This window comes from Pseudophryne corroboree (assembly GCF_028390025.1).
Source record: "Pseudophryne corroboree isolate aPseCor3 chromosome 3 unlocalized genomic scaffold, aPseCor3.hap2 SUPER_3_unloc_81, whole genome shotgun sequence".
In the NCBI taxonomy this organism is placed as follows: Eukaryota; Metazoa; Chordata; class Amphibia; order Anura; family Myobatrachidae; genus Pseudophryne; species Pseudophryne corroboree.
In genome coordinates this window covers 315,019-339,577 of record NW_026967576.1, presented here as the reverse complement: position 1 = coordinate 339,577, position 24,559 = coordinate 315,019, and the positions used below count along the sequence as shown (strand labels likewise).

The 24,559-nt window shown below is 45.8% G+C and overlaps 1 protein-coding gene across 1 annotated transcript; it reads left to right on the top strand.

The window, feature by feature from the left end:
- Positions 1–1,855: 1,855 nt before the first annotated feature.
- Positions 1,856–24,559, top strand: LOC134984803 (gastrula zinc finger protein XlCGF57.1-like). The gene is made up of 4 exons (XM_063950285.1): positions 1,856–2,032; positions 11,193–11,303; positions 11,688–11,919; positions 23,178–24,559. The coding sequence occupies exons 1-4, from the start codon at positions 1,856–1,858 to the stop codon at positions 24,476–24,478; spliced, it is 1,821 nt and encodes a 606-aa protein (XP_063806355.1). The 3' UTR covers positions 24,479–24,559.

Here is a 24,559-nt window from a genome sequence, read left to right as displayed (position 1 = left end):
AGGGATCGGATTGTATGTCACTTTAATAAGTTTGAAAGTGATTTCAGTCACAAATTGTGTAGATAACACTGTACAGGTGTGTGATTTGTTTATCATGTCTAAAAGAGGCAAGGGTGAGGAGGATACACTCTCCACAGCAGCACCAACACTAATTTCATGTTTGTCTTGTAAAGCTGGGTTAACCTCTCAGGATTTGGTTCAAAATGGATTATGTGCAAATTGTTTTAGCTCTCACCAAAGCTTCTTGAATAATCCAAGGCAGGCACAGGTTCAAATGGAACCCCCATGTGCTACGTTTGCACAGTCATTACCCAGTATAGCTGAGAGGATAATGCCATCTCCCATACCAGGGATAGGTTATCCTATTAACCCTTACATGCAACATTCCACCTGGGGTTTATCATATCAGTACAGGTATTTGCAGCCTTTCAACAAAAACAGGCTGAAAGGCTGATGGAAAGTAAATCACATAGACATGAAACAACATCTTCACAGTCTACACATGTTTCAGATGGGGATACTTTGGAGTATGAGAACTCATCGCACTCCGGGTCTGCATACAGAGATGAGGATAAAGGTCAGTGGACAAACCTGAGCTAATTAGTGCTATGAAGGCCTTTCTATCCTTAGAAGAAGCAGCAGAGCCTTTGTTAAAATCCAAGGCACCTGTGTTTAAACGTCCCAAAACAGGACCGAATTTCCTGGGTCAGAGCAGCGGACGGAAATTATGCAAGAGGCTTGGGTAACACCCAGTAAGAAGTTTAGAATTCCAAAGAAAAGGAATTCCCATTATCCTCTTCCAGGTGGGGACTGTTTAAAAAGAGAGGTGGCTCCCAAAGTTGATACACGTCGTTCAACTGGTGCGAAAATCTACATTACCTCTGCCTTCAACATCATTAAATGATGTCATGGATAGGAAAATAGATGGGTTTTTTTAAAACCATTTTCTTCCTGTCTGAGGCAGTCATAAGACCAGCCATGGCTTTAGCCTGGATGGCAAAAGCAGTGGCGGCCCGGGCTGATGCATTGGAGGATGATCTCTCATTGGCATCTAGAGAGCAAAAATCCCATATTGCACATATTAAACAGGCGGCTATGTTTATGGAAGAAGCAGCCTTGGACATGGGTACTATTGTCTCTCAAGCATCAGCCTCAGCAGTAGCAGCTCGCAGAGCGGTCTGGCTACGTACATGGGAAGCTGTCTCAGAGTCCAAGGAGGTTCTAGAGTCTTTGCCTTTTTCTGGAGATATTCTTTTTGGTAAAGAATTAAACATTATTTTGTAGTCAGAGGCATACTCCAAGAAAGTGAAGTTTCCTTCCACACACAAATCCAAACCTAGGTTTCCAGCTTTTCAGGCCTTTTGGACTCAAGGAAAGGGTTATGGCAAACAGTCCCAATCTGACAAGTCTGGGAAAACTAAAAAGCTTTGGGCTACCAGAGTCAGAAGATAAGCCATCAGCCTGATGGTGCGGGCCTCCACCTGGGGGGACCCCAGGGTGGGAGGAAGACTTCTTAATTTTGCACATGTCTGGCAACAGTCTGACACAGATGCCTGGGTGCAAGAAGCGGTATCTCACGGTTATGCATTTGCTTTCAAGAAACACCCTCCACAAAGGTTTTTTTGTACCAGCCCGTCTTCATTGGAAATGAAGACCAGGGCTATTTCAGGAGTTGCTTCAGTCAGGAGTGATAATTCCAGTTCCCCTGCACAACGAGGACAAGGTTTTTATTTCAACCTGTTTCTAGTTCAGAAACAGAAACTTGAGATTGACCATACTCAATCTCAAGGTGCTGAACAAGTACGTTTGGGTGCTTCGGTTTCATGTGGAGACTTTACGTTCCATTATTTTGGCCATGGAGCTGGAGGATTTGATGGTATCTCTAGATATCCAGGATGATTACCTGCATGTTGCTATAGCACTGTCCTATCAGTGCTATCTCAGGTTTGCTACCCTCCAGCAATACTTTCAGTTTCAGGCCCTACCATTTGGACTGGCCACAGCTCCCAGAGTATTCAGCAAAATTATGGTGGTAATGGCGGCTTATCTTCGTCGACAAGGGATAAGGAGTTTTCCATACCTCTACGACCTATTAATCCTGGCACAATCTGAGGAATTGCTTCAGTGTCATCTGCAACAGACTATAGCTTGTTGAGAGAGACACGGTTGGCTCATAAATTGGGAAAAGTCGTCCCTGGTTCCGTCACAGCGAATGACTCACTTGGGGGCTGTGTTGGATTCGGGTCTCTAGAGAATAATTTTACCTCTGAACAAAACGTACAAAATTCAGTAAAGGATTCAGGAGCTACTACACAGTCAAAGGGTATCCACTCACGCAGCAATGCGTGTGATGGGTTTGATGGTGTTGAGATTCGACATGGTGGAGTATGCTCAGTTCCACTCGAGGCCTCTTCAATGTCTGATCCTTTCCAAATGGAATGGTTTTCATCAGACAATAAAAACTCAGACTATGGTCCTTCCTCTGGAATTAAGGAGGTCATTAGCCTGGTGGCTACAGACAACCCATCTGGACAAAGGGAGACCCTTTTGGATATCATATTGGGAAATTCTGACAACCGATGCCCTTAAGGGTTGGGGAGCAGTGTCAGGAAGAAGTTGCTTCCAAGGACAGTGGACCAAGAAAGACAATTGCCTGACAATAAATATATTGGAACTTCGGGCCATTTATATGGCACTCATTCAAGGGAAACCAGTTAAAATCCGCTCGGACAATGCAACAATAGTAGCGTATCTCAATCATCAAGGAGGAAGTCGTAGCCAAAAAGCAGTGAAGGATGTAAGCCGCACGTTAAGGTGGGCAAAACTTCATCATCCAGCCTTGTCTGCAGTGTTTTTTCCGGGAGTCCTAAATTGGAAGCAGATTTTCTCAGTCGACACGCCATTCATGCAAATGAATGGGCCTTACACACCGAGGTGTTCCAGATTCTGGTAGACAAGTGGATGTTACCGGAGATAGATCTCATGGCATCCCGTCAGAAGAATAAAGTTCAGGCATACTGGTCAAAAACAAAGGATCCCAGGACGACCTTTGTGGATGTCAGTGAAATGGGAATTTTGTCTGGCCAATGTGTTTTCACCAATCGCCCTGTTACCTAGGGTGATGCGATAGGCAAAACAGGGAAAGGACACCGTGATACTAATAGCTCCGGCTTGGCACAGAAGACATTGGTACACAGATCTGCAGAGGATGTTGATGGATGCTCCATTTCTACTCCCTCAACATCCAGATCTGCTGTCTCAGGGTCCTTTTTTTTCACAAACATGTGGATCGACAGTCTTTGACGGCGTGGCTCTTGAGACTTCCATTATGAAAGCAAGAGGATTCTCACAACAGGTAATTCAAACAATGCTTAGAGCAAGGAAACCTTCCTCAGCTTGCATTTATCACCGAATATGGCAAGCCTATATTCAGTGGTGCAGTGACCGGAAATTTGACCCTTGGTCTTTCAGAGTTTCCAGAGTCCTAACATTCCTTCAGGCAGGAATGGACAAAGGACCACATGTGGCTTCCTTGAAAGTGCAGGTGTCAGCATTGCCTGTATGGTTCCAAAAGAAAATTACTAACCTACAGGATGTTTGCACTTTCTTCCAGGAAACGCTTCACATCCAACCTCCCTGCAGTGCCTTGAGATATAAGTTTAGTCCTAAAGGCACTTCAAGTTGATCCATTTGAACCACTAAAGCAGGTGGATCTTAAATGGTTGACAGCTAAAGCTCTCTTTCTACTGGTTGTTGCTTCAGCTAGAAGAGTGTCAGATACGGGCATTATTATGTCGTCCTCCATTTCTGATTTTTCATCCAGATAAGCGGTTCTTAGAACCAAATCTTGTTATCTTGCTATAGTGGTGTCTAAATTCCATCTTAACAAAGAAATTGTTGTCCCGGCCTTCCAAGGGACGGACTTTTCTGCGGAAGATGCATCATTGGACATAGTTCTTGCCTTAAGGATCTACGTGGATCATATCAGTGCCATCAGAAAGACAGACACTCTCTTTGTTCTCTATGGATTTTACAATAGAGGATTGCCTGCTGACAAGCAGACACTGGCGAGGTGGCTTCGGATGACTATTTCAGAAGCATATTCTCAAGCTGAACTCCCTATTCTGGCTAATATCTCTGCTCACCCTACACGTAAGGAAGGTCCATCATGGGCAGCACAACGTAGTGCTTCAGCTAAACAGATATGTAAGGCAGCCACATGGTCTTCCATTAACACATTCATTAGACATTATACCTTTAATACCGCAGAACGCTGAATTCAGGCAAAAGATTCTCCTGTCCAATCAGGAGCGTCCCACCCACTAAATTTGCTTTGGGACATCCCAATGTTATCCTGTGGATAACCCGTGGACCCTGCAGGAGAAATAATAGTTATGGTAGACTTACCATTTGATAACTCTATTTCTCCTTAGTCCACAGTACCCACAGGGATCCCACCCTGACGCTCCTGATTTGAGGATCCTTTCACCTACTAACATCTTCCATCTTGTACGGAAGGGTGTGCATGTGTGTTCTTCTCGCCTGATTAGGTCTCTTTATGATGCTTCTGCCTTGAGCTTTGGAAAACAACTGAATTACCTGAGCCATGAGGCGGGGATTTAGGGGACTGGCCTGTTGCATTCTGGGAGGCCGAAAGCTTTTGATCGTTGGTGCCAATCCGCTGACGCTACCTCATATCCAAATGTATATCCTGTGGATACTGTGGACTTATGAGAAATAGAGTTATCAACGGTAAGTCTACCATAACTATTTTTCACCTCAGTTTAAACTGACTGTATGCAAATATCATTTCTCTGACGTCCTAGTGGATGCTGGGAACTCCGGAAGGACCATGGGGAATAGCGGCTCCACAGTAGACTGGGCACAAAAGTAAAGCTTTAGGACTACCTGGTGTGCATTGGCTCCTCCCCGTATGACCCTCCTCCAAGCCTCGGTTAGATTTTTGTGCCCGACCGAGCAGGGTGCAATCTAGGGGGCTCTCCTGAGCTTCTTAGAAAAAGTTAGTTTTAGGTTTCTTATTTTCAGTGAGACCTTCTGGCAACAGGCTCACTGCATCAAGGGACTAAGAGGAGAAGAAGCGAACCTGCCTGCTTGCAGCCAGCTTGGGCTGCTTAGGCTACTGGACACCATTAGCTCCAGAGGGACCGAACACAGGCCCAGCCTCGGAGTCCGGTCCCAGAGCCGCGCCGCTGGCCCCCTTACAGAGCCAGAAGCAAGAAGAGGTCCGGAAAATTGGCGGCAGAAGACATCAGTCTTCAACAAGGTAGCGCACAGCACTGCAGCTGTGCGCCATTGCTCCTCAGGCACACTTCACACTCCGGTCACTGAGGGTACAGGGCGTAGTGTTCACTTTAGGATTTTTTTAGGGCAGGGTGCTGATCACTGAGGAGGGCACATTTTAATTTTGAAGGGCACATTTTTGGAGTGACGCTTTGCGCACAAAGCATAGCGCATATGTCTATAGTTGTTACACATATATTTTCCCCTTGGTGTATCATATACCGATACATACATACATATAGGAGACGTATGTAACACCCAACATCTGTACTGAGAAAAATACTGTATATATCCAGTCTTCTTGAAAGAATGGCTGTAGCATATAAATAAGTAGATAATGAAGGTTTCTTCCAGCACTGAAGTAGTTCTATTCCTTATGTTTTATAAAACAGCAACGTTAAGCAGAGGGTTAAAATATTTAGGTACAAAATAAGTCTGTTCTTCTACTAGTGAAATAGTGTAAGCAGTACATGCTCACTGCTTACCCTGTTCTTTCCCTCTTTATCAGAATGTTGTTTTATACAGGAGCCACAGCAGTGATGTCATTTCCTCCTCTTCTATCCCATTCGCAGAGGACAGAAATTGTGTTCCAATTTAACATGCACTCTGACTGTTGCATTCTGTATACAAGGAGGTGATTTCTGGTCCTGCAGGGTGCACTGAGAAAGGGCAGGGTGCTTTTTCACATTTGAAAAATGGGCAGGGTGCAGCACCCTGCTGAAACAGCCTAGAAGGAACACTAAGGGCGCTAGGGGGGGGCGCCCTGAGCAGCAATATAAACACCTTGGCTGGCGAAAATACACCACATATAACCCCCAGGGCTATGTGGATGTATTTTAACCCCTGCCAGAATACAGCAAAAAGCGGGAGAAAAGTCAGCCGAGAAGGGGGCGGGGCCTATTTCCTCAGCACATTGGCGCCATTTTCCATCACAGCTCCGCTGGAAGGACGTCTCCCTGACTCTCCCCTGCAGTCCTGCACTACAGAAAAGGCTAAAAAAGAGAGGGGGGGCACTAATTTGGCGCAGTTTGATAAGATCAGCAGCTATAAGGGGAAAACACATTATATAGTGGTATCCCTGTGTATATATAGCGCTCTGGTGTGTGCTGGCATACTCTCCCTCTGTCTCCCCAAAGGGCTAGTGGGGTCCTGTCCTCTATCAGAGCATTCCCTGTGTGTGTGCGGTGTGTCGGTACGATTGTGTCAACATGTTTGAGGAGGAAAATGATGTGGAGGCGGAGCAATTGCCTGTAATAGAGATGTCACCCCCTAGGGAGTCGACACCTGAATGGATGGGCTTATGGAAGGAATTACGTGACAGTGTCAGTTCTTTACAAAAGACAGTTGACGACATGAGACAGCCGGCTACTCAGCTTGTGCCTGTCCAGGCGTCTCAAAGGCCATCAGGGGCTCTAAAACGCCCGTTACCTCAGATGGCAGATACAGACGCCGACACGGATACTGACTCCAGTGTCGACGATGAAGAGACGAATGTGACTTCCAGTAGGGCCACACGTTACATGATTGAGGCTAGGAAAAATGTTTTACATATTTCTGGTAATACAAGTACCACTAAAAAGGGTATTATGTTTGGTGAGAAAAAACTGCCTGTAGATTTTCCTGCATCTGAGGAATTAAATGAAGCGTGTGATGAAGCGTGGGTTTCCCCCGATAAAAAACTGTTAATTCCTAAAAAGTTATTAGCATCATACCCCTTCCCGCCAGAGGATAGGGCACATTGGGAAACACCCCCTAGGGGGTGGATAAAGCGTTCACACGCTTGTCTAAACAGGTGGCACTACCCTCTCCTGAGACGGCCGCCCTTAAGGAACCTGCTGACAGAAAGCAGGAGAATATCCTAAAATGTATATACACTCACACGGGTGTTATACTGCGACCAGCAATCGCCTCAGCCTGGATGTGCAGTGCTGGGGTGGCTTGGTCGGATTCCCTGATGGACAATATTGATACCCTAGACAGGGACAGTATATTACTGACTATAGAGCATTTAAAAGATGCATTTTCTATATATGCGTGATGCACAGAGGGATATCTGCCGACTGGCATCAAGTCTAAGTGCGCTTTCCATTTCTGCCAGTAGAGGGTTATGGACACGACAGTGGTCAGGTGATGCGGATTCCAAAAGGCATATGGAAGTATTGCCTTATAAAGGGGAGGAGTTATTTGGGGTAGGTCTATCAGACCTGGTAGCCACGGCAACTGCTGGGAAATCCACATTTTTACCCCAGGTAGCCTCTCAACATAAGAAGACGCCGTATTATCAGGCGCAGTCCTTTCGGCCCCATAAGGGCAAGCGGGCAAAAGGCTCCTCTTTTCTGCCCCGTGGCAGAGGGAGAGGAAAAAGGCTGCAGCAAACAGCCAGTTCCCAGGAACAGAAGCCCTCTCTCGTTTCTGCCAAGTCCTCAGCATGACGCTGGGGCTTTACAAGCGGACTCAGGCACGGTGGGGGCCGTCTCAAAAATTTCAGCGTGCAGTGGGCTCACTCGCAAGTGGACCCCTGGATCCTTCAGGTGGTATCTCAGGGGTACAAATTGGAATTCGAGACGTCTCCCCCTCGCCGTTTCCTAAAGTCTGCTTTACCGACGTCTCCCTCCGACAGGGAGGCGGTATTGGAAGCCATTCACAAGCTGTATTCCCAGCAGGTGATAATCAAGGTACCCCTCCTGCAACAGGGAAAGGGGTATTATTCCACGCTGTTTGTAGTACCGAAGCCGGACGGCTCGGTGAGACCGATTTTAAATCTAAAATCCTTGAACACTTACATACAGAGGTTCAAATTCAAGATGGAGTCACTCAGAGCAGTGATTGCGAACCTGGAAGAAGGGGATTATATGGTGTCTCTGGACATCAAGGATGCTTACCTCCATGTCCCAATTTACCCTTCTCACCAAGGGTACCTCAGGTTTGTGGTACAGAACTGTCACTATCAGTTTCAGACGCTGCCGTTTGGATTGTCCACGGCACCCCGGGTCTTTACCAAGGTAATGGCCGAAATGATGATACTCCTTCGAAGGAAGGGAGTTTTAGTTATCCCTTACTTGGACGATCTCCTGATAAGGGCAAGATCCAGGGAACAGTTGGAAGTCGGGGTAGCACTATCTCAGGTAGTGTTGCGGCAGCACGGTTGGATTCTCAATATTCCAAAATCGCAGCTGATCCCGACGACACGTCTTCTATTCCTAGGGATGATCCTGGACACAGTCCAGAAAAAGGTGTTTCTCCCGGAGGAGAAAGCCAGGGAGTTATCCGAACTAGTCAGAAACCTCCTAAAACCAGGCCAAGTGTCAGTGCATCAATGCACAAAGGTCCTGGAAAAAATGGTGGCTTCCTACGAAGCAATCCCATTCGGCAGATTCCACGCAAGAACTTTCCAGTGGGATCTGCTAGACAAATGGTCTGAGTCGCATCTTCAGATGCATCAGCGGATAACCTTGTCACCAAAGACAAGGGTGTCTCTCCTGTGGTGGTTGCAGAGTGCTCATCTTCTAGAGGGCCGCAGATTCGGCATTCAGGACTGGGTCCTGGTGACCACGGATGCCAGCCTGCGAGGCTGGGGAGCAGTCACACAGGGAAGAAATTTCCAGGGCTTGTGGTCAAGCCTGGAGACATCACTTCACATAAATATCCTGGAGCTAAGGGCCATTTACAATGCTCTAAGCCTAGCAAGACCTCTGCTTCAAGGTCAGCCGGTGTTGATCCAGTCAGACAACATCACGGCAGTCGTCCACGTAAACAGACAGGGCGGCACAAGAAGCAGGAGGGCAATGGCAGAAGCTACAAGGATTCTTCGCTGGGCGGAAAATCATGTGATAGCACTGTCAGCAGTGTTCATTCTGGGAGTGGACAACTGGGAAGCAGACTTCCTCAGCAGGCACGACCTCCACCCGGGAGAGTGGGGACTTCATCCAGAAGTCTTCCACATGATTGTAAACCGTTGGGAAAAACCAAAGGTGGACATGATGGCGTCCCGCCTCAACAAAAAACTGGACAGGTATTGCGCCAGGTCAAGGGACCCTCAGGCAATAGCTGTGGACGCTCTGGTAACACCATGGGTGTACCAGTCAGTGTATGTGTTCCCTCCTCTGCCTCTCATACCCAAGGTACTGAGAATTATAAGACGGAGAGGAGTAAGAACCATACTCGTGGCTCCGGATTGGCCAAGAAGGACTTGGTACCCGGAACTTCAAGAGATGCTCACAGAGGACCCGTGGCCTCTGCCTCTAAGAAGGGACCTGCTCCAGCAAGGACCCTGTCTGTTCCAAGACTTACCGCGGCTGCGTTTGACGGCTTGGCTTTTGAACGCCAGATCCTGAAGGAAAAAGGCATTCCGGAGGAAGTCATCCCTACCCTGATCAAAGCCAGGAAGGATGTAACCGCACAGCATTATCACCGCATTTGGCGAAAATATGTTGCGTGGTGCGAGGCCAGGAAGGCCCCAACAGAGGAATTTCAACTGGGTCGATTCCTGCATTTCCTGCAAACAGGAGTGTCTATGGACCTCAAATTGGGGTCCATTAAGGTTCAAATTTGGGCCCTGTCGATTTTCTTCCAGAAAGAACTGGCATCAGTTCCTGAAGTACAGATGTTTGTCAAGGGAGTGCTGCATATACAGCCTCCTTTTGTGCCTCCAGTGGCACCTTGGGATCTCAATGTAGTTTTGGGGTTCCTCAAATCACATTGGTTTGAACCGCTTAAATCTGTGGATTTAAAATATCTCACATGGAAAGTGGCCATGCTGTTGGCCCTGGCTTCGGCCAGGCGCATGTCAGAATTGGTGGCTTTATCCAGCAAAAGCCCCTATCTGATTTTCCATTCGGACAGGGTGGAATTGAGGACTCGTCCTCAGTTTCTCCCTAAGGTGGTGTCAGCGTTTCACCTGAACCAACCTATTGTGGTGCCTGCGGCTACTAGGGACTTGGAGGACTCCAAGTTGCTAGACGTTGTCAGGGCCCTGAAAATATGTTTCCAGGACGGCTGGAGTCAGAAAATCTGACTCGCTGTTTGTCCTGTATGCACCCAACAAGCTGGGTGCTCCTGCTTCTAAGCAGACTATTGCTCGTTGGATTTGTAGTACAATTCAGCTTGCACATTCTGTGGCAGGCCTGCCACAGCCAAAATCTGTAAATGCCCATTCCACAAGGAAGGTGGGCTCATCTTGGGCGGCTGCCCGAGGGGTCTCGGCTTTACAACTTTGCCGAGCAGCTACTTGGTCAGGGGCAAACACGTTTGCTAAATTCTACAAATTTGATACCCTTGCTGAGGAGGACCTGGAGTTCTCTCATTCGGTGCTGCAGAGTCATCCGCACTCTCCCGCCCGTTTGGGAGCTTTGGTATAATCCCCATGGTCCTTACGGAGTTCCCAGCATCCACTAGGACGTCAGAGAAAATAAGAATTTACTTACCGATAATTCTATTTCTCGTAGTCCGTAGTGGATGCTGGGCGCCCATCCCAAGTGCGGATTGTCTGCAATACTTGTACATAGTTATTGTTAACTAATCGGGTTATTGTTGTTGTGAGCCATCTTTACAGAGGCTCCTCTGTTATCATGCTGTTAACTGGGTTCAGATCACAAGTTGTACGGTGTGATTGGTGTGGCTGGTATGAATCTTACCCGGGATTCATGAATCCTTCCTTATTGTGTATGCTCGTCTGGGCACAGTATCCTAACTGAGGCTTGGAGGAGGGTCATAGGGGGAGGAGCCAGTGCACACCAGGTAGTCCTAAAGCTTTACTTTTGTGCCCAGTCTCCTGCGGAGCCGCTATTCCCCATGGTCCTTACGGAGTTCCCAGAATCCACTACGGACTACGAGAAATAGAATTATCGGTAAGTAAATTCTTATTTTTAGTGGTGTTTTTTTTTGTGTTTTAGGTAGAACGTCTGTCTGATATTAAATCAGAAGACATAGAAGGAGGAGAAGTGACTGATATAAAGAAAGAAGATATAGAGGGAGAAGAAGAGGTGTATGTGACTGATATAAAGGCAGAAGATATAGAGGGAGAAGAAGAGGTGTATGTGACTGATATAAAGGCAGAAGATATAGAGGGAGAAGAAGAGACGTATGTGACTGATATAAAGGCAGAAGATATAGAGGAAGAAGAAGAGACGTATGTGACTGATATAAAGGCAGAAGATATAGAGGGAGAAGAAGAGACGTATGTGACTGGTATAAAGGTAGAAGATATAGAGGAAGAAGAAGAGACGTATGTGACTGATATAAAGGCAGAAGATATAGAGGGAGAAGAAGAGACGTATGTGACTGATATAAAGGCAGAAGATACAGAGGGAGAAGAAGAGACGTATGTGACTGATATGAAGGCAGAAGATATAGAAAGAGAAGAAGAGACGTATGTGACTGATATAAAGGCAGAAGATATAGAGGGAGAAGAAGAGACGTATGTGACTGATATAATGGCAGAAGATAATGAGGGAGAAGAAGAGACGTATGTGACTGATATAAAGGCACAAGATATAGAGGGAGAAGAAGAGACTTATGTGACTGATATAAAGGCAGAAGATATAGAGGGAGAAGAAGAGACGTATGTGAGGGGTGATCAGCAGTGTAAGGAGGAGGAAATCCCTACAGATATCAGCACAGGTAAGTAATAAACACTTATTACAGAAAAGAGTCGCATATTCTCCTTGCTCAGTCACTACAGCAATCTCTTACACTACACCCTCCTCTGTCAGTACAAACTAATGCTGAATATTTATTTTTCCAGCGTGGAGTCAGGAGCCATCAGCCCCTATTATACTCCTGCTCTCCTCCTCACATCATGTCACTGTGTGTTACCAGTCCAGAGATCTGACCAGTCTCCTCCCCACACTCTCTGGTGTATCTCATACATCAGGAGCCATGAGCCTCTATTATTCTCCTCCTCTCCCCCCTCACATCATGTCACTGTGTGGTACCTATGTTTTCACCTGCAGGGTCCACAGTAGTATCCACAGGATATACATTGGGATATGAGGTATCGTCAGCGGATTGGCACCAATGATCAAAAGCTTTCGGCCTCCCAGAATGCAACAGGACAGTCTCCTATATCCCCGCCTCCTGACTCGGACAATTCAGTTTTTTTGTTGGTAAGACAGGAGCCGGACCACGATCTTTAGGCTGCTGATTTTGACAGTCATAAGCTTGTTTAATTTATTTTTGTAGTCTTAGGTTTTTTGAGCAAGTTTTCTAAAAAGCGTCTTACACCCCACCTTAGAAAGAGTCGCTTCAACAACTACTTGCTGGGTCACGACAACACTTACCCACGGGTACAGTGCTGTTTTGGTGGTTGTCTGTGTAGGATGTACTACCAAGTCCAGCTGACGTTACCAGGCTGTGGCCGGAGCACGGGAAGAAGGTAAGGCGTTAATTCTGCCTAACGGAGGAGACGTGAGATACAGACGCACTGTTTTCGAGATGGAGACTACTGATGCGGCTGCCACCTCGGGTGCACCAGTGCTAGGCCACAGGGATCATAAGGCAGGCACAGGTTCAAATTGAACCCCCATGGGCTTCTTTTGCACAGACATTATCCAGTATTACTGAGCGGATAATGCCAGCTCGTATACCAGGGATAGGTTACCCTATTAACTCTTACATGCAACATTCCCCCTGGGTTTTATCACATTCAGTCCAGGAATCTGCAGCCTTTCAAGAAAAACATGCTGAAAGGCCTGTGGAAAGTAAATCACACAGACATGAAACTACATCTTCAAAGTCTACACATGTTTCAGATGGGGACACTTCGGAGGATGAGGATTCCTCACATTCTGGGTCTGCATAGAGACACGAGGATGAAGGTCCCAGCTCAGTGGATATACCTGAGCTAATTAGTGCTGTGAAAGCCATTCTATCCTTATAGGAGGCAGCAGAGCCCTTTGTTAAAATCCAAGGCTCCTGTGTGTAAACATCCCAAAACAGTCAGAACTGAATTTCTGGGGTCAGAACAGCTGACGGAGATTATGCAAGAGGCTTGGGTCACACCCAGTAAGAAGTTTAGAATTCCAAAGAAATGAAATTTTCATTATCCTCCTTCAGCTGGGGACTGTTTAAAAAGGGAGTGGCTCCCAAAGTAGATATGCACGTCATTAGATTGGTGCGAAAATCTACATTACCTCTGCCTTCAACATCATTAAATTATGTTACTGAAAAATAGACGTTTTTAAAAAAAACATTCTCCTTGTCTGGGGCAATTGTAAGACCAGCCATGGCTTCAGCCTGGATGGCAATAGCAGTAACAGCTTGGGCTGATGCATTGGAGGGTAATCTCTCATTGGCATCTAGAGAGCAAAAATCCCATATTGCACATATTAAACAGGCGGCTATGTTTATGGAAGAAGCAGCCTTGGACATGGGTACTATTGCCTCTCAAGCATAAGCCTCAGCAGTAGCAGCTGGAGTTCAAGAAGGTTCTGTTGCTCTTTACTGGAGATATTCTTTTTGGTAAAGAATTTTGGAGTCGGAAGAAGACTCTAAGAAAGTGAAGTTTCCTTCTACTTACAAGTCTAAACCTAATTTTTCTGTTCTTTCGGACCCAAGGAAAGGCGAAAGGAAAAGGTTACGGAAAACCGTCCCATTCAGACAAGTCTGCAAAGACTTAAAAGCACTGGGCTACCAGAAGGACCCCAGGGTGGGAGGCAGACTTCATCATTTTGCACAGATCTGGCAGCAGTCCACCACAGATGCCTGGGTGCAAGAAGCGGTATCTCACGGTTATGCGTTTGCCTTCAAGAAACACTCTCCACAAAGGTTCTTTTGTACCAGCCCGTCTTCAGTAGAAATAAAGGCCAGGGCCTTACAAGAGGCAGTTCAGAGGTTGCTTCAGTCAGGAGTGATAATTCCAGTTCCTCCTGCTCAACAAGGACAAGGTTTCTATTCAAAATAGTTTCTAGTTCAGAAGCCAAATGTGTCGTTCCGGCCCATACTCAATCTCAAGGTGCTGAACAAGTACATTGGGTGCCTCCATTTCATATGGAGACTCTACATTTGGTCCATTATTATGGCCAAGGAGCTGGAGGATTTTATGTTATCCTTGGATATTCCGGATGCTTACCTGCATGTTCCTATAGCACAGTCCTATCAGTTCTATCTCAGGTTTGCTATCCTCCAGCAAAATTTTTAGGTTCAGGCCCTACCATTTGGAATGGCCAAGAGTTTTCACCAAAAATATGGTGGTAATGGCGGCTTATCTCCGTCGACAGGGGATAAGGAATTTTCAATCCCTCAACGATTAATTAATTCTGGTGCAATCTCAGGAATTGCTTCAGTGTCATCTGCAACAGACGATAGCTTGTTTACAGAGACATGGTTGCTCATAAATTGAGCAACGTCGTCCCTGGTTCCGTCACAACGGATGACGTTTCTTGGGGGCTGTATTGGATTTCAGTCTTTCAAGAGTAATTTTACCTCTGAACAAAATATCTACGATACAGTTGAGGATTAAGGAGCTGCTACACAGTCAAAGGGTATCCATTCACGCAGCTATGCGTGTGATGGGATATATGGTGTCGACATTCGACATGGTAGAGTGTGCTCAATTAGACTCGAGGCCTCTTCAACGTCTGATCCTTTCCAAATGAAATGGGTTACATCAGACAATAAAAACTCAGACTATGGTTCTTCCTCTGGGAGTATGGAGGTCATAAGCCCGGTGGCTACAGACATCCCATCTGGACAAAGGGAGATCCTATTGGATCTCAGATTGGGAGGTTATGACAACGGATGCCAGTCTTCAGGGCTGGGGAGCAGTGTCAGAAAATGGTTGCTTCCAAGGGATGTGGACCAAGGAAGAAAGTTGCCTGCCGACAAATATATTGGAACTTTGGGCCGTATATATGGCACTCACTCAGGCATAGGACATTCTTCAGGGGAAATCTGTTCAAATTCATTCGGACAATGCGACGGCAGTAGTGTACCTCAGTCATCAAGGAGGATTGCGCAATGAAGGAGTTAAGCCACACATTAAGAAGGGCAGAACTTCATCATCCAGCGTTGTCTGCAGTATTTGTTCCAGGAGTCCTAAACTGTGAAGCAGGTTTTCTCAGTCGACACGCTATTCATGCAAGCGAATGGGCTTAACACACCGAGGTCTTCCAGAGTCTGGTAGACAAGTGGGGGCTGCCGGAGATAGACCTCATTGCCTCTCGGCAGAATTTCATAGTACCCGCATATGGGTCAAGAACAAAGGATCCCAAAGCGATCTTCGTGGATGCTCTGTAAGATGGGACTTTCAGCTAGCCTATGTGTTGCCCAGGGTGATTCGGAAGGTCAAACAAGGGAAGGTCACCATGATTCTAATTGCTCAGGCATGGCCCAGAAGGCACCAGTACAGTCAGTGGACACTCCATGGCTACTGCATCAACGTCCAGATCTACTGTCGTAGGGTCCTTGTTATCACAAGCCTCTGGATTGGCTGTCTTTGACTGCGTGGCTCTTGAGACGTACATCCTTAAAGCTAGAGGATTTTCTCAATATGTAATTCACACAATGCTTAGAGCAAGGAAATCAACTTCTACTTGTATTTATTACCGTGTGTGGCAAGCATATATCCAATAGTACAGTGGCAAGAAGCTGGACCCCAGGTCTTATAGAATTTCTAGGGTCTTAGCATTCCTTCAAGCAGGAATGGATAAAGGTCTCCGTGTGGCCTCCTTGAGAGTACACGTGTCAGTATTAATGGTTTGGTTTCAAAAGAAAATTGCCAACCTGCATGGTGTTAGCACTCTTGTCCAGGGAGTGCTTCACATCCAACCGCCTTTTGTTCGTCCTACAGCTCCTTGGGATCTAGATATAGTCCTAAAGGTGCTTCAAGTTGCTCAATTTGAACCACTGAAGCAAGTGGATCTTAAATGGTTGACAGCTAAGGCTCTCTTTTTGTTAGCTCTTGCCTCAGCTAGAAGAGTGTCAGAATTAGGGGCATTGTTATGTCGCCCTCCTTTTCTGATCTTTCACCAAGACAGAGTTGTTCTCAGAACCAAATCTGGTTATCTTCCTATGGTGTGGTCTAAGTTCCACCTTAACGAAGAAATTGTAGCGCCGGCTTCCCAAGGGACAGATCTTTCAGTGGGAGATGCATCATTGGATTTAGTCTGGGCTTTAAGGATCTACGTGGATCATACCAGGGCCATCAGAAAGACATATACTCTTTGTGCTCTATGGATTCTACAAAAGAGGATGTCCTGTGGACAAGCAAACGCTGGTGAGGTGGCATCGAATGACTGTCTCAGAAGCTTACTCTCGTGCTGATCTCCCTATTCTGGCTAATGTCTCTGCTCATTCTACTCGTAAGGTACTGTAGGTCCATCTTGGGCTGCACACGGTGATGTCTCAGCTGAACAGATATGTAAGGCAGCCACATGGTCTTCCATCAACACATTCATTAGACATTATACCTTTAATACCTTTGCCTCTCAGGATGCTGCATTCGGGCGAAGGATTCTCCTGTCCAGTCAGGAGCGTCCCCTCCACTAAATTTGCTTTGGGAGATCCCAATATATTTCTCTTATGTCCTAGAGGATACTGGGGTCCATTTAGTACCATGGAGTATAGACGGGTCCACTAGGAGCCATGGGCACTTTAAGAAGTTTGACTGTGTGTGCTGGCTCCTCCCTATATGCCCCTCCTACCAGACTAAGTTTAGAAAATGTGCCCGGAGGAGCCGGTCATGCTTATGCTCCTGAAGAGTTTTCTGCATTTACTTTATCTGTTTGTTATTTTGAGGCAGGACTGGTTGGCACCAGCCTGCCTGCTTCGTGGGACTTAGGGGGCAACGGCCCAACCTCTGGAAGAGTTAATGGTCTTGTTCCCCGCTGACAGGACACTGAGCTCCTTAGGGAACTGTTCGTAAGCCCCGCCATGGCAAGCGTTCATTCACGCAGCACGCCGCCACCCCTAACAGAGCCAGAAGACTGAAGAGTGGTGAGTACTAAGCCGGCGTCCCAGTTAGCGGGTTGCCGGCCATTATGGCAGCACGAGGGTATGGAGTCGCACGGCTTCTAACTGAGGCGGATTGTGTCTCCAGACTCGGTACGCAGTGCGAATGCACCGCTTATGAGGGTATGAACCGAGTCTCAGTACACTGTACACAGTACCCACACTGGCAAACACAGAATTAAAACGGCTCTGACTTTAAGCACTAAAATACCTTAGCCAGTATAAAAAAAGCGGGAAGACTGCTCGCCATAGAGGGGTGGGGCTTCACTATGAGAGGATCCAGCAGCTCACCAGCACCATTTTCCCTCTGCAGTGGACACAGACGCTGACTAGAAAGGGATGTGCAGCTCCTCCGGAGAGACTCCAGATTACCTCAGCAGCACCAGGGGGTCATAGCAGGGGAGGAACGATTATTAGTCCCTAATCTAGCTACTTAGTCTGCAACCCGGCTAAGCTTGGCATTAGCTATAAGGGCGCTGTATGCTGGCTCCATCTTATCTGTGTCTCCCTGGAAGGGCTCTTTGTGGGTTAAGTATGCTTTAACCTGTGTGTGTGTGTGTGTGTGTGTGTGTGTGTGTGTGTGTGTGTGTGTGTGTGTGTGTGTGTACTATCACATTTACATTATGACAGGTAAAGAGTGTGTTTCATGTACGGCAGATTGTTCCTCTTCCCCAGGGGGCTCATTACCGTGTACTCAGGGCCGTGCACCTTCCCAGAATAGTGGGGCTGAACCAGTATGGCTGGAATCCATTAAAGAAATGATGTCAAATATTTCTACATTTTCTCGCAATGAGAAAGAGACGCAATACTTGAGACAGTCTGTGGATGAGTTTAAGAGTAGAGACTCAGTCCCCAAACCATTTCTCACATTCTCACTCTCATCTGGCTGACAGCAGTACTGTTCAGGGCATTGCCCTCCTCGGTGTACAATTTGCTGCCACAACAGACAGAAGAAGTATCTCTCTCTCTCTCTCTCTCTCTCTCTCTCATCTGACTGACTGCGGTACGGTTTAGGGTCATTCTGTCCCCTTCAGCGTACAATTCGCGGTCACAACAGAGAGTAGTAGCGAGTTTTTTCCTTCTTTCTATCTCTTTTTCTTCTACATAATGGTATATACCTATACTAGCTAATAGCTTCAAGAATTTATTCCAATATACAGGACTCTTGAGCTCCAACAAACTCTGCATTGACTTGACTTGAAATGAAGTGAAATTGAGTGAGATCTAATACCCTACATTTACAAGGAGACGGTGCATAGAACTTTCTAGATGCCAATTACTTGAATCATCATCATTACCACCATAATTGGAGACCTTTTTGTTATTTTAGGAAATTCAGTTCCTTTGTGTGAATGGAAGTAAAATAATATAATTTTTGAATAACGTGTGATTAATGTACACTATACATGTAAGAATACTTGAATTCTCCTGACGCAACACATATTTGGTCTATTAGAACATAATATATAATATTCTTGGATTGAGCATCCTGAATTATATTTTCACCACTATCTTGATCCTTCTAAATCACCAGGTAAATCAAGATTGTAATAATTAGACCTATGGTCAGTATTTTAGTTTAGAAAACAGAATAAACGTTAAGTTTTAAAGGACTCGCCAGAACAAAAAAATTCAGTATTTTAAGTTATTCTTTTTCCATAATTGATTTCTAAGAGTGCTCCCAAAAGGGTCTTTTTTTGTCTTTTTCTTCTAATAATCTGTAGCTTGATCTACAAAAAATATTTGGGAGCACCACCAATAATTTACTTCTGTGAATTCAGCAATCAACAGTGATTATATTGGTTTTTGAATATTTCTAATTATATGTATTTATGTATTTAGTTGGTGCGGAACTGTACATCTTCAATAAGAGGAAGAGCTGCTTGAGGATATATCTGACACTGCCAGACAATACCTGTCTCACATTACCACCGCCGTCTGTTACATTCAGGAGTACTGGCAGCCAAGGCATCGACTACGTCTGTTCTGGGTCCCCATATACTGTGGTTGAGGTCATGGAAGGTGGACATAGACTCCAAAAAGACCTTGGAGGTACTCCTTCACTGCAGACATTTTGTTTGGTGAAGACCTGAATAAAATTGTGTCTGAATTAGCAGCTGCTAAGACTGCTTTTCTCCCAAATACTAATCCTTCTGCACTTTCATCCTCAAGGGAAAGCAAAAGTTCAGGCATACCCGAGACAATCTCATGCTCCCAAAACCACAAAGCCCAAGGCCAAACAATCCTGGGATGCCCGTCAGCCTGCTTCAGAACACAACAAGCCTGCTGCATGATGAGGCGGGACTCCCCCTGGGGGATACTAGGGTGGGAGTCAGACTTCTACAGTTCACCCAGGTCTGGTTTAAGACCACTTCAGACGCATGGGATCCGTTAAAGGCGCAAGCTTTTCAAACAAGTGTCAGTTCTCTCCCGAGTGCAGGAGTGGTCGTGCCAATACCTCAGCACCAGAGAGGTAGAGGTTATTATTCCACCCTGTTTCTAGTTCCAAAACCAAATGGGTCATTCCGGCTTATACTCAACCTCAAATCTCTGAACAAGTTTGTGAGAGTGCCCAGATTTCGTGTGGAAACACTGCGCTCAATTTTACTGGCTATGGAACCCGGAGGATGCATACCTGCATATACCTATTGCCAAGTCACACCAGCAGTTTCTGCGGTTTGCTATTGGCAACCTACAGTATCAGTTCAAGGCTCTGCTATTTGGACTTGCTAAGGCTCCTCAGATCTTCACCAAGGTCATGGCCGTAATGACGGCACCTCTCCGTCGCCAGGGAGTCAGGATCCTGCCGTATCAGGACGACCTGCTGATCCTGGCACCCACAATGTCCTCCTCAGTCATCTGCAACTAATGGTAGGCTTCCTACAAGCCCACAAGAGGCTCATCAACTGGAAGAAATCCTTGCGGGTCCCAGCTCAGAGCATGGCGCACCTAGGGGCACTTCTGGATACACACAGTCAATGGCGGTTTCTGTCTACAGAATAGGTCTTGAAGCTTCAGGACAGTATAATGCTTTCGTCATCGCCCCGGAGTGTCGATACACTCGGCAATGTAAGTACTTGGCCTGATGGTGATGGCATTCGACATGGTAGAGTACGCTCAATTTAATTCCCGCCCACTACAGGAGTTAATCCTTTCCAAATGGGACGCCCGACCTCATCGGATCAGATCTTAGATGACTGCGTTAACTCCGGAGGTTCGTTTGTCGCTGACCTGGTGGCTACAGGATCAATGATTAAGCAAGGGCCGTCCCTTCTGGATCTCCAACTGTGTTATGCTGACAACAGATTCCAGTCTGAGAGGATGGGGTGCGGTGTTGGAGCAACACTCGTTTCAGGGTTGCTGGACCAAGGAGGAATAACTCCTCCAAATAAATATTCTGGTGTTGAAGGCGGTGTTCAATGCACTATCTCTCGCCCTGTCTCTGGTACAGAACAGGCCTGTTCAAGTAGGGTCAGATAACGCCACCACAGTGGTATACATAAACCATCAAGGCGGCACTCAAAGCCACATGGCAATGATAGAAGTGCCAAAAATGCTTTGATGGGCGGAACGCCATCTGCGAGCCATATCGGCAGTGTTCATTCCAGGTGTCCAAAACTGGGAAGCAGAATTCCCCAGTCGCCAGGACGTACATGCCGGTGTGTGGAATCTTCATCCGGAAGTCTTTCAACTCCTAGTGGACAGATGGTGCCTACTGGACGTAGACCTCATGGTATCTCGACACAATCACAAGGTACCGATTTTCGGATCAAGTACCAGGGATCCTCAATCAGCATTCATGGATGCACTGGCTATTCCATGGAACTTTCGGCTGCCCTATGTGTTCCCTCTGGTGTCACTCCTGTCCAGGATACTACGGAGGTTCAAACAAGAAGGAGGAATACTACTTCTAGTCGCTCCAGCGTGGCCTCGAAGGTATTGGTTCTCAGACAAGCAGGGTCTCTCAACAAAGAGACCCCTTCTAATTCCGCAGTGTCTGGACCTTGTCCTACAGGGCCCCAGACCTGGCTAGACTGGCTTTGACGGCGTGGCTTTTGAAGCTTCACTACTGAGGGCCAAATGATTTTCCGAGGCAGTTATTCAGACTATGCTGAAAGCCTTTAAACCGGCATCTGCCCAGATTTATTGCAGAGTCTGGAATTCTTACTTCACCTGGTGTGCTGACAAGAATTATGAGACATGTCAATTCAGAACGTCCAGAATCCTGGCTATTCTGCAACGAGGCCTTGACCTAGGTCTTTGTCTGGCCACCCTCAAGGGTCACATCTCTGCCTTTTCGGTATGGTTTCAGAGGAAAATTGCATCATACCTAACTTTCATATTTTCACTCAGGGCGTACTTAGAAGACAGCTTCCCCATGTTCCTCCTGTGGCTCCATGGGATTTGACTGTTGTACTAAAGGTCCTGCAAGAGTCTCCATTTGAACCTTTTGAGTTGACGGACCTTAAATAGCTCACGGCCAAGGTCCTGTTTTTGCTGGCTATTGCCTCTGCAAGAAGGGTATCGGTCTTAGGGTGGACGACAGGACATAGTGCCTATTTGATTTTTCACAGTGACCGGCAGTTCTTCAAACTAGACCGGGTTATTTGCCTAAGGTGGTGTTATCTTTTGACCTTAACCAAGAGATTGTGGTTCCAGCCTTTATCTCTTCAGATTTGTCTTCCAAAGACCGTTCTTTGGATGTGGTAAGGGCTCTCTGTATTTATGTGGAAAGGACTGCCTCTATCAGGAGGTCAGATTCCGTTTTTGTACTGTTTGGTTTCCACAAACGTGGCTGGCCTGCGAATAAGCAAACTTTGGCAGATGGATTAGAATGGTGATTGCACAAGCTTATGTGCAGGTTGGACTTCCAGGTCCTGCTGCTACTAAAGCCCATTCTACTTGGTCTGTTGGACCCTCTTGGGCAGCTCGCCGTGGCGCGTCCACAGAACAATTGTGCAAGGCGGCTACATGATTCTCAGTGAACATGTTTCTTAGGTTCTATGCGTTTGATACTTCCGCCTCCCTTCCGTTTTTGGACGCCAGGTTCTCATGCCAGCTAAGGTGTGTCCCCTCCCTCGAGGAACTGCTTTAGGACATCCTCAATGTTTCCCTGTAGAACACAGTGTATTCTGCTGCAGAAAAGGAGATTTATGGTAGACTTCCTATGGTTAAATCTCTTTCTGCGAGGTACACTGGGTTCCACGGGGCACCCACCACAACACACTTATCTTCTTTGGGTTTGTGTGGCATTACCGTACACACATCATCCTTATTACTATTGAGAGAATAGAGGTAAAACACTGATGATTGAGGTGTAAAAGTGGATTATAACCTAGCAGATGATGATGATGATTGCAGTGTATCATATGGTGTATTGCATGTAAAGTACCTTGTTCCAAACCTACTCTGCTGTAGCAATATACCTTATATAAGGGTGAGTAACACATGTACAGGCTTACCAGCGTATGTGCGCACACATAAAGGAATGCTACCTTAACAATGCTTCCAGGAGTAACGTTAGGAGACTTTTCTCTGATCCATCAGCTCATATGACTGATGTTATTGTTCATCTAGAATCTCCAATTCATACGATATGTTCCCCCTCCATTGTTTTACATTGGTGCTGACATAGGATTTGGCGAGTGACTACATCTCCATTTATACTTCATGGTTAGTTACCAGTACAAGAGAGAGATATATCTAAGTCTTATTATAATATTACATTTGTTATTGTGAGTGTTCTCAGGAGGGTGGACACAATGATACTCTGAGACACAATATTATAAAGCCTTCATTAAAAGTTATGTTTTATTATACACACACATTTATAATTAAGTGTCCCAGAAAGTCGTCTTCTCCTATTGTTTACAATATTAATATTGTTACAGAAAATGTCACATTTCCATAATGTATTTTATTTCCAGCAGATGGACACACAAGCAGGAATATCTCAGAAGGACATCTAATGTTATCCCCAGATTGTGACATAAAAGATAATGACAGTATACAGGATTCTCCAGGAGATAACCCCATTACCCCAATTATACATCCAGCTCTATCAGCTGATACCTCTGATCCTGGAAAATGTTCTCCTGATCACTCTGATATTGGTGCATCTGTTACAGCTCTGAGAGTAAATACAGAGTTTCCGTGTTCTATAGATGCCAAATATGTTACACAGAACACAAAGATTATTACCCATCATCCAGCTAAGGCAGGTGAGAGGCCACTGATATGTTCTGAGTGTGGGAAATGTTTTACAGACAAATCAGGTCTTATTACACATCAGAGAAATCACACAGGTGTGAAGCCATTTTCATGTTCTGAGTGTGGGAAATGTTTTGCATATAAATCAGGTCTTATTACACATCAGAGAAATCACACAGGTGTGAAGCCATTTTCATGTTCTGAGTGTGGGAAATGTTTTGCATTCAAATCAGATCTTCTTAGACATCAGAGAAGTCACACAGGTGAGAAGCCATTTTCTTGCTCTGAGTGCGGGAAATGTTTTGCCCGGAACTCACAACTTGTTACACATCAGCGAAGTCACACAGGTGAGAATCCATTTTCATGTTCTGAGTGTGGGAAATGTTTTACATGCAACTCATATCTTGTTATACATAAGAGAAGTCACACAGGTGAGAGGCCATTTCCATGTTCTGAGTGTGAGAAAGGTTTTGCACGGAAATCACATCTTCTTACACATCAGAGAAGTCACACAGGTGAGAATCCATTTTCTTGCTCTGAGTGTGGTAAATGTTTTGTAAGTAATTCACATCTTGTTATACATCAGAGAGGTCACACAGGTGAGAAGCCATTTTCTTGCTCTGAGTGTGCGAAATGTTTTGCACGGAAACCAGATCTTACTACACATCAGCGAACTCACACAGGTGAGAAGCCATTTCCATGTTCTGAGTGTGGGAAATGTTTTGCACTCAAATCAGATCTTATTAAACATGAGAGAAGTCACACAGGTGAGAAGCCATTTTCTTGCTTTGAGTGTGGGAAATGTTTTACACAGAAATCACAACTTGTTAGACATCAGCGAAGTCACACAGGTGAGAAACCATTTCTATGTTCTGAGTGTGGGAAATGTTTTGCACACAAATCAGTTCTTATTAAACATGAGAGAAGCCACACAAGTGAGAACTCATTTCCATGTTCTGAATGTGGGAAATGTTTTCCATACAAATCATCTCTTGTTATACATGAAAAGTCACACATGTGACTTCTCTCATGTCTTGCTCTGAGTGGGGAAAATGTATTACACACAAATCACATCTTGTTACACATCAGCGAAGTCACACAG

What these genes read in the sequence shown, in the direction of transcription:
- LOC134984803 (XM_063950285.1), top strand. Translation starts at nt 1,856, where the DNA reads ATGGAGCTGGAGGATTTGATGGTATCTCTAGATATCCAGGATGATTAC. An exon ending in TATTCAGCAAAATTATGGTG is followed by an intron (nt 2,033 to 11,192) that starts GTAATGGCGGCT and finishes TTTGTGTTTTAG; the next exon opens with GTAGAACGTCTGTCTGATAT. An exon ending in CCCTACAGATATCAGCACAG is followed by an intron (nt 11,920 to 23,177) that starts GTAAGTAATAAA and finishes TATTTCCAGCAG; the next exon opens with ATGGACACACAAGCAGGAAT.